Source organism: Protobothrops mucrosquamatus, unplaced genomic scaffold, assembly GCF_001527695.2.
Source record: "Protobothrops mucrosquamatus isolate PMUCROS unplaced genomic scaffold, P.Mucros_1.0 scaffold473, whole genome shotgun sequence".
Classification (NCBI taxonomy): domain Eukaryota; kingdom Metazoa; phylum Chordata; class Lepidosauria; order Squamata; family Viperidae; genus Protobothrops; species Protobothrops mucrosquamatus.
The window spans coordinates 596,255-607,395 of record NW_015386794.1 but is presented as its reverse complement, the minus strand read 5'-3'; the positions used below and the strand labels follow the sequence as shown (position 1 = coordinate 607,395).

At 35.1% G+C, this 11,141-nt stretch overlaps 1 protein-coding gene across 1 annotated transcript in view; it reads right to left on the bottom strand.

Moving 5' to 3' along the window:
* Nucleotides 1–3,722: 3,722 nt before the first annotated feature.
* The window catches only part of BABAM2 (BRISC and BRCA1 A complex member 2), a 48,564-nt gene continuing 41,145 nt past the window's right edge, over nucleotides 3,723–11,141 (bottom strand). Inside the window, exon 7 of the mRNA XM_015816645.1 lies at nucleotides 3,723–3,875. Coding sequence (XP_015672131.1) covers nucleotides 3,762–3,875 — 114 coding nt within the window. The 3' untranslated portion in view covers nucleotides 3,723–3,761. The remainder of the gene's footprint in view (nucleotides 3,876–11,141) is intronic.

Here is an 11,141-nt window from a genome sequence, read left to right as displayed (position 1 = left end):
TACCTTTGTATATTCCTAGAATCACACATGTAAGATGGGTGGCTATATGAATTAATTAAATGTAAGTAAGTAAGTAAGCAAGCAAGCAAGCAAGCAAGCAAGCAAGCAAATAAGTCACTAATCAATATCTGATATTGTGCGTGCTATGTTCTTTCTTTGAATAGCACCCTTCCCGAATTTGACTAACAACAGTCCTGATAGGAGTTAGAAAAACTATTAAGCCCTGGATATTCCAGCAATCATCTGCAGAATTATGTGCTTGGATCTTTTCTTCTGTCAATAGTGGGTTTGTTCCACTATTGTCCCATTTGAGTGTAACATCCCTAAATTTGTTGATATGACTTCAAAAAATGCAATGTTTTAAGGGCGTGGATGTGATTCTGAATTGCATACCCCAAATTTGGAATTTACTATTATGGGAAAAAGCATAGATTCACTGAGCATAGAATATAGTCACCCAACTCCCACCCTCCAGTACAATGGAAAGATGCCGCAACTCTGAATTTACAATCTTGTATTGATAGGTGTTTGCTTTCTACTTTCAAAGTAACTCCTTGTTAATGTAAACACTGATCAACATTATTCAGTTGACTCATTGCTGTATAAAAATATACAGTAATATGCAAAAAGAACATGAATAAATGATTAATTAAAAGGTTTAAGTGAGTGCAAACAATTGTCAAAACAATGAATCAGGTGACAAACAAGACTCTCTAGAAAGGGTATTCTAAACCTGTAGGAGAGGGCACCACTGAAAAAGACCTGATTGTGAGCAAATCCTGCCAAACCATTTCACGGGGAAGCTCTGGGAGCTGCCCCTCCAAGGTTTATTGTAATGTTTGGGTAAAAGTGTCTGGATACATTGTTCTTGAACATAGTGTGATTCAAGGCTCAAACATTTATAAGTTACTACCAGCACTTCAAGAACTGGGCTGGTACCTTGGCATTAAGAATCTCTCTTGTAATACTGATCTATTGCCTTTTAGTTAAATTCACTTGTTACTAATTACAAGTTTTACTTCCTCTTATCTCCAGTAGCTTCTAGAACATAGCTGTGTCTTATTTTGTGTCTTTAGTTATCCATGCTGCAGTATGAAAAACAAGAAAAGATTTGTCCCAAAAGTGAGTGACACAATAAGTAGTGTCCTCTGAGTTTAAACCTTTTTAATTCTTGTGCATTAGATTTACATTCTATCTTTTTTTCTAGAAGCTCAGAGTAGAATTAACAGATGTCTCCCCTCCTCTTATCCCCATAATTGCCCTGTGAGATGGGCTGAACTGAGAGAATTTGAAGCCACCAATGAATTTTCATGGCTAAAGATGGATTTAAGCCCGAATCACCCATTGTGTGATTTCTTCTGGGTGAGGAGAGGGCGAAGCTGATTATATACATATTAAATATCTAATTTAAAGAAGGCTATTTAGACTTGTTTATTATCAAATTCCTGAGGCAAGCTCTATCATTTTCCATTATTCTGCATTTTTAGATGAGATAATTGAGCAAGCAAATCCCCACCTTAATTTCTTACCCATTTAAGGATACTGTACAAGAAAGTTCAGAGACCTGCAAGTGTTTCTTCAAGGTTCACAAATTGTAATTCTTTTGGGGGAAGTCCTTTCCATTAATGTTTATCTCTAAGATAAAGTACATGTAAGCCTGGAATTCTAAAGCAGGGCGTTCAAGAGTGAGGCAGAAAAGGGGAGATTGGAAAGCGAACAAAGATGAGTTCCAAAAATGGAAAAAAGGAAATCAAACGAAGACGGTTACTTTTTCTTCCTAGCACTACCATTTTAAGAGCAGACTAAATTTATTAACTGTCTTTTAATTGTACCATAAGTAAAATAAATACTGTGACATACTTGGACAAATACACTATTAGCACAAAATAAGAACTCTTGTAGTCTTATAACAAAGATTAATAGGCTTGCTAAATTGCAGTTTCCTAATTTCAATTCAACAAATGTTCTCATACTACAAAAATCTGAAAAAGCATATTTTATTCCAATAAAACAATTTAAAAGAGAATGCTATTTAACATTTAAATTAGCAAGTTATTATTTATTTCCATTAAATGTTTATGAAGATCTATTAAGCAACTTAAAAAAAAAGAAGAAGAAAAAATAAAACAAAATGATAAATTAGGGTTTAGAGATGTCAGAGAGGATATAATTTTCCAACAAAACATTAATTAATCTATCTATATAAATAAAAATGTAAATGTTCGTTTGTTCAAAATCTTAAATCTCCGAAATTTCTTCACCGATTGCATTCGAATACGCGCGTGTTTTTATATACCTACTATTATATAGATGTCACACCTGTGACAGGTAAAAACATGCTTTTTTTGAAAAACAGCGCCATCTGTTGGCTGAGTGAACGAGAGCCACAGCAACGCGTGGCCGGGTACAGCTAGTTACTAATAAATAACTGAATGTGTTACACAGTATAAATCACTTGCTAAAACTGTAGACGATGATGAATTCAATGCACATTACTTAAAATCTGTTCTAAATATCTTGTAAAATGAAATACTAACTTTACACAAAAAAACCCCTAAATATTGGATATAGTACAAATCCGTGTCTTAAATTGTAGTCTTAGAATGGTTTCCAGTTTGAATTCTGCATCAGACTTACTTTTAAAGAAGAAAGTTATTTTGGACATCAAAGCCTAACCTATATCTTAGTGAGCCATTCTTCCACAAAGGGGATCAAACCATAGAACCTGCCATAGAAAGGACATAACATTCTTGCAGCAGTGCACTCGCTGAAGCATATCTGAAGCTATTCCATCCCAGCACATACATTTGTATCACACACAGTACCATGCAAGTACTCAAAGGAAAAAATGAGGAAATAACCCCAGCATTTAGCATCTTTTTCATCAATTCTAATTTATTTAATTTATTTATTTGCTGCCTATCTCACCTTGACATAAAGTATGTTTATTATGCTTACTATTACCATTATGCATAAACGGAGACAAATCCCAATACTCACACTGGGCTCCTTCCAGGAAATATAAAACACGTAGCATATCATCACAGAATTATTTTTTAATTACATGATTTTATGGGGAAATCAATGAAGTGCTCAATAAGTGGTTGTGTTCATAAGATATTAGTCAATAATCAAAGACTTGTGCAAATTTTCTTTCATTTCCAAGCAAGAAACCTCACTAGTTATAAGGGAAAGTCAGTTTCAACAACAGAACACACTATATTTCCACTGCATATAGAAAGCAATACCAAAGTCTAATGCAGACATTGCCTGGATAGAGAAATGAGTGTACCATGTATGTAATCTCCATAATTCCTAGATATTGAGAAGTGGCATACTTACAATGCAGTAGCCCACTGCTACTTCATTTACTTATTACTTAGTTATTAGGATGGCTGGTTAGATTATGACCAATGACTATCTAGACAAAAGGATAGAATAGATCAGTGTCGTATGTATTTTTCCATTATGAAGGAACCAGAGGTTAATCTATGAACACTTGAAGCCCAACATGGAGCTAAATCTCTTTGACTCAGTGGAACGAAGAGGAAAATTCAACAAATATCATTTAAGGAAAATGCAGGCTGCTTACCATTGAGGGTTCAGATTTAAAAGACTTTAAAATGGATCTCGCAAGGGAACCTGCATGGCTTGACTAGCATTGTCTTACAAAAATCATCATATTAACTTTTTTCAATTAAACAATAAGAAATATAATAAAATATTGTGAAACCAAGATTACTATATATGTGATATAGCACTCACTGTTCAATTCGAGGAGAGAGATACAATTTGGGAAAAACCTGAGTAGCTTCTGTATCCTCAAAACTGACTGAAAGTAGAGCAACATCTTCTCCAGGATCTTCATTTGCATCCTAAAAACATAAAACAGAAAGAAAAAATAAAATAGATTTTGATAGCAATCTTAAGCTTGACCATGTGAAAGATTCTAAGGCCTGGTTGAAGAGGTTGGCAATCTGCTACTTTGGCCCTTTTAAAACTGGCTAGAAATAACTTGCTTGACACAGGAGTCTTAACAGAAGTATACTGCTAGCAAGAATTATTCTATATATTTTAGGTGCGTACAGTAGACATAAATTAAATGTCATTGCCATGAATTTGGCAGATGTCAAATTATTGCTAGCAGGCATGTCATGATATTCTTATGTAGAAAATACTGTTCTCCAAAGTCAAATCAGCTGTTAAAAAAACACCTAGCTAACTGGACAACAAGAAATGATTTTACAGTGCTGCATTAACTGCATTCCGATAATATTTTACCATGACAGTTTGTGACAATATCATGGAGGAAGTAATTGGTGCCCAATACTGGTCTAAGTGACCCTTGAAAATCTGGCACAATTTTTCAGTTCTGAGCACCATTACTTACTGTAAAAATGATAGAATAAAAAAGCAGTTATGTACAATTATAGAACCATATATCTTTCCAATGTAATTAACATCCTATAAATATTTTTTGGGAAAAATCATATAGCTCAGATTTGTTTCTTTGTTTAATAATAATAAATAAGGCACTGAACATATCCAACGCAACTTTTTCTTCCTATTTATAAGATTTTATATTGTATATTTCTTTCTGCATTTCATGGCTGAGTAAATAGACAGATCTAAGAGTGAGTATTCCAGTATAACCAGTAAGCTTCCATAGCTGAGGATTGATTTGCAGAACATTTTGCTGGTCATAATACAACTATTAAACCTTGCAAAGTATGTTGCAATACCATCTCAGCTCCATTCTCTGCTATCTCCAACCAGGAGGAGTGGGAAAGTTTTCTAAGATTTAAGTTGTTGCTTTGATAAATCAATTATTTGTTTTTCGATTATACAGTTTCCCCTGTTTAAACGTGATCTCTCTGATTCATTCCCTTAATTTAAGAACAAAATATGATCCAATAAGAATTACAAAATAGAATATAGGCCATATTATATTATTATATTGCTAGACTACATTGACAGTTTAGCTATGAAAGCCTTGGAAAAGATATTCAGATCCCGTGATGTGTCTATACCAACAAAGATCAGAACAATGCAAGCAATGGTATTCCCAGTGATACTCTATGGAAGTCAAAGGCGGACTTTGAAAAAAGGAGGGTAATATTGATATTGATGCTTGTGAACTTTGGTGTTAGAGAGGACTCTAGAGCATACCATGGACAAGCAAGAAAACAAAAGGAATAGATCATCAAACAAATCAAGCCAGAGTTCTCACTTGAGATACAAATAACCAAGCTCAAATTATCCTAGCTCAGACACATTATGTAAAGACCTAGCTCCTAAACAAGCCACAGAAGTCTGGTTTCCATGAAGACCTAATGGTTGTCCTAGTATTAACTTAAAAGTAAACAAACTATATTATGAGTTAATATTATGCATGAACAAACTAACCGTAAATTCAAGATGTAAATGAAATCCACTGATCCATTGACCTCTTCTCTCCTTTTTGTATTTTTTTTCTTTGTTATACATCTTTTCTATTATGCAAGCATTTTATATTTTGATCATTTTTCCTCTTTTAAACCATGTTGCATTGCTTAGGATCCTAATCAGAAGATTGGTTCCAGCTCAGGCATCTTCCAATACACCAAACAGGCCTTGCCATATCATGAGTTTGTAATTCTCCATAGCCACTTTTCTTCTGCTTCAGAGAAAATAAAACTGTTGCTTGTACACTTTTGACTTGTGTATCATCAGAAGTTCCTTTAGAATTATAATTAACTTGTGGATTATGATTAAAAGCTCCTATGTTCCAAAACAAAATTAAATGTTTATACCGCTATACACAGTAATTTTCATGAAAAATGAAATCTGTAGCTAAGCTAATTAAATCAGTGGTTTTCAGAATGTGGTTCCTCGGGAGGGACAGAGGCCACTTAGAAAAGGCCAGGCATTCTAAGGGGCAACCAGCCTGTCATTTTTTTTTCTTGTCATCAGAAGCTAAGCATTACAGCTACAACCAATTGCTATGTTAATCATAGATGTACAAAGAGAGGTTTCCAACCTACAACCAGTGTCTTCTATTTAAAATACAGCATCCAGGGAAGAAAGGGCATGAAATGATTAAGAACCGGTTCTGTTTCATCCACACTGAATTTGCTTGCTTTTGGTTCTTTTTTTTTTCTCTACCAGTAAAATTATTGGGAACAGAATTGGGACAAATTTCAAATACAGAAATGTTTTCTTGACTATGTAAACAAATTGTTAAAGAAGATGGAGGATTTTACTAACTAGAAATGACTTTACGAAACAGATAATTTCAGGATATCAGATAACCTATATGGTTATATGGTTTTAAAAGAAAATTAGAGAATTCATAGTGGAAACATGGGAAACTATCTTATGCTCGGCTTATCTAATTTAATACTGTGCATGCTTCTTAGAAATAATGTTCCATAGCTTAAGTTTGAAAATTTCCCCTCTTACCTAAAGATGCAAAGAACTGGAACTGAAACAATCTGCAACAAATGCAAAATATAATAATCTGCAAGAAATTCAGATATTTTACCACTGAGCTATACAAGTAGTCTTCTACTTATAAACACAGTTGGGCCAAAATTTTAAATGCTGAATGCAGCAAACTTTAAGCAAGACCCCATGTAGCCATTTCATCAGCAACCACAATTCCAGCTTTCCCAGTGTCAACGCTGCTAACATCGGATGTTCTTGCTTTGACAACAGATGAAAATGCAGCCATTTTCTCTATGCTTTTAGAATCAGTTGGTGCTGGGAGGGGGGATTGGGATGAGAGTTCAGTTAGACATAATAATAATAATTCTGCCGTGGGAATCCAAGGACAAACTGGGTCCAGAGCTGATAACATTTGGCGGGCTGGACAGCTGGGGAGAAAGCCCGCGCTTCAAGCTAATTGGGGAATGTGATTTATGACTGTTTATTGGGGGGGATTGTACTTTGTTACTTTGTATCCAGGGGAGGGGAATTTAGTTTTTGGTTTCAACTATGTAGTGCCGATACTTTCACCCGTCTTTCCCAAATAAAAGATTCTTTAAGGAAAACAATGCCTCGAAGTTCTTTTGAAGGGTTTCATCTGTTGGAACCATGACACCCAGTTTCAGTTGTTAGGTAATCTTGAGTCATTAAACAGAGCACTGGGGAAAGGCCTAGGCCTTTGGGGAATTGTGAAGCAGAGAAAGGGCTAGGGCCCTTTCTGCATCCCACTGGGGAGAAGAATCACAAGAAGGATGGTGTTTACTAAATTTGAGATCCATTTCTCTCGCGTGCAGGAGTCTTTCTCCTCCCTACACAGAAGGGAGACCAAATCCATTGGCATGCTGGGGGAATGGATCTCAAATCTAATATCCCCTTCCCTTGCAATTTTTTCTATTAGCTTCCCCACTGATTTTGGGGAGAAGCTGGCAGAAAAGATTGCAAATGGCAGCCATATGATTGCAGAGCACTTGGCAACTGGTCATACAAACAAGTTGCCAAGAGTCCAAAATGTGATCACATGATTAGGTGGAGGCCAAACTTAACCTATAGACCTCCTACCTTTTCGCCGCGCCCTCAAGACATGGCTTTTTCAACAAGCGGGTCTGGCCTAGGGAGAATTTTTAAATAGGGACAATTTTAATTTAAATCTTAATTAATTATACAGCGAAAAAAAAAATTTGGTTTTTAATAGGTTTTTATGGGGGGACGATGTTTTATGTGTTTTAATATGCTGTAAGCCGCCCTGAGTCCTATAGGGAGAAGGGCGGCATATAAATCCATGTAAATAAATAAAATAAATAAATAAATAAAAACAAAACAGTGATCCTGTCTGTTGAATGACCAATTAAGATATAAAGATTCAGCCTTTTTTAGAGGGATTGAACTTGTCTTAAAGACTACAATTAGGATTACTCTCATTTCCAGACTCAAGAGGTGAATCCTATATCCATGGATCAGACTAGATCAGATTGACACAAACTTTGTGTACATAAATGAGGCATCAGTGTAATGCACTCTTACCTGGGAATACCTTTTAAAAATAGTTTGAAACTTTAGCAGATCAAAAACACTGTTGCTAAATCTTGTTAAAATATCCATGGGTATAAATTCTTTTTGAGTGCAAATTGTAATAAATTTGGATATTATCTCATATGAATCTTTCCTTGTTTTAAGATTTGAGGGCAGTCCTGTTATTTACCACTAACCAAAAAGAAAAAAGAAAAAAATCTCCAAGTAGCTACCCTCAAGTTAAAAAAAAGCACCACTTACAAAGAGAAAGTAGGGTATTTCTCTCTTTATTATTTTTCTGCTATCATACAGAATGTTTACTGAAAGCAGCTTTTGCCACTATTTGGCTTCACTGATCCAGTTTTTAATCTGATGGATGCTACTATTTATTTTTCACTGGTTTGTATTCCATCAGTGTTAATATTTTAAATATAATTGAACTTGCATTTTGTTAATCTTTTTTGTTTCTATTTTTTGTGGGAACATGGATCATAATATAATTCACAATAATGTAATTTTTTGGCTTTAAAATTATTTGTAAACTGTCTCCAAAGCATTCAGAGAAAAATGGGCTACACATTTTTTACAATACTATATATATATTTAAAAGAACTCTTTAACTTATGCATTAACATTCACTAATTTCAATTTTATTTATTAGCATGATTTATATTGAGCAGCAGTTTTTATTCTTTCTATAGATGAAGGCCTCAGAATACTGTTTACATTTTTGATTAGCTAAATAAATGAACAATAGAGTGTCTTTTATAAAGAAGAATTCCTGGCAAGTATTGATTCCCAAACACATTTAAAACAGAAAGCATAAACACATTGTTATCTTGCATCCTACTACCTACTGTAACTAAGAACTGGGAACTTACTGGAACTGAGAATTTATTATGAGTCAGAGTGTTAATGGCTAGTCCAACCAAAACATCTGCTCTACACCGTTACTACTATAATTCATTTCCTTTTATGTTTGGAACAGAACCAAGTTGGACAGTTAGACTTTTTTTTCTTTAAAAAAAAAAGAAGAAGCCAAAAGGCTGAGTCTAATGAAGGAATACTTATATAGGGTAGGATAAGTACTCGTAATTTGCCAACAACTATACAAACCTGTATGACTGTTGCTCCAAAGATGTTTTTTTCTAGAAGTCATCTGGACTTTCTTGTGTGTCTTTTTTCCCTTTGAAACCCCCCCCCCCCAAAAAAAAAGAAAAGAAAATAAGGCACCTTTGGGACAACCATGACCTGGATGATTGAGAATCTCCATAGATATCTGTATGACTGTTTTATATTCCAGTTCAATGTTTTGCACAAAACACGTATTTATCTGCTAATGGACTTATATCACTAGAGACCTGAAACTAGGCCACAGCCAGCTTGTCCTTCTTCACCTGCAATAACCTAAATTTTCCCCTGCCCAGCCAATACTATATCATACCAGAGGGATTATGATGCAAAGACAGGTGCAAATTGAATATCAGACTAGAGAAGGGAATCTAATCAGGCTCAGGACTATACTATTGTAGCTAAAGTGTATTTACATTATTAAATTTAAGCAATTTTGTAAGCCATCTGATTCTGGAGAGAGAAAATCTTTAGTTCTATCTAATGTTGAAACTCCCACTAACCCAAAAATTGGCTCAAAATTGCAAGTCCTCCTGTAATCACAACTCCTACTTGGTGAGCAAGTAGCAGTTGGGGCCAAGAAGGCCTTTACACACTCCTTGTGTGCCACTTATGACTCTTCCTGGAACAGTAGGCTTTACTCATACCGGTAGTCACTGAAGCCATCATCTCTCATCTGGATTACTGCAATATATTGTAATGCTTTTCAAGGGCATTTACAGTGGGCTACATTTTGTAGCTTCAAGTGATCAATAATATGATGGTTCAAGTAATTATGGGCACCTCTACTTGGAGAGTTTGACTAGCTTATGTATTGGCTTCTAGGTGCAAATCAAAGAGCTGGTTATCATCTTTAAAGCCTTTCATGATTCGGAGCCTCGATAGCTTCTCTTCATATATCTGCCTGTTTGATACATGTTGGCAGGATGTGCTCATTTCAGGTTATTTCTCTCAGGGATTACCATCCTTAGAGACCTATGAAATAAGCCTCTTCAATCCTTCCCCTCTGGAAGATCATGTGTCCCGACACCAAAATGCCCCTTCTCTATCCCCCCCCCCCCAAGATCTGGATGGCTCCCACTCTGCTGCTATTTAGAAGAATCATAAAAACCTGGCTCTTCACCCAGACCTCTAGCAAGGTAGAATGAGATCCCTTGCTTCATTGTGCTTGCCATTGTTTATTTCTTAGGTTTTATTGATATTATTGCAATTTATTTGTTGTGAGCTGCCCAGAGTTGGGCAGCATACATGTTTAATAAATTATTATGATTTGTTGCATAGTCAGCCAGATGTTCAGAATGGAGTGACATTTTTATCCATCTTCCTAAGAACTTGAGATAGGCAGATGTGGATGTTTGATGGCGTTAAAGGTATTGTCTCAGGATGTAAACTGTTGCGAATAAAGCTGCCTCTTGCAATTGACTGAAGGTGATTTTATCAATGCTAAGGGTGTTCAAGTGGTGCTCCAGCTATTTTGGGATTGCACACAAGATGCCTATTATTATTGACACTACCTTTGCTTTCTTTTGCCACAGTCATTCTATTTCTAGGATAAACAGAGAAGTTTGCCAAGTTGGGAATTCAGTGTTCTTGCCATAGAATAGAATGAAAATACAACAGAAAAATAGCAAGAATTTGGGAAATGTGGTAAAATTAGGATATAGGAATAAACTTTAGGGTAGATATTAAACAAATTAAGATAGAGGAGAGCAAGTAGGGTGTAAGAAATTTTAAAAAATACAGTAAATGAATTATCCAGCAAAGTAAACTGGTTTAATAAAAACATTGATAAAGAAAGGAAGGAAAGATGGAAGGAAAAAATGATGTTTATTTTTATAATGTATCTTAAAATATAGTTTTCCTCACTGAGAATTGGCCTGGGTTTGTCACCATTCCTGAACGTACGAAATGTACGCTGTGGTTTCAAGTTATTATCTGTATGAGTAAAATATGATTTTTGCAAAAGAAGAAGTTGAAATAAATCTTCCTAGTCTGATTCAAAATATAGGGAAGACTGGAGATTTGGTTCCCTCAAC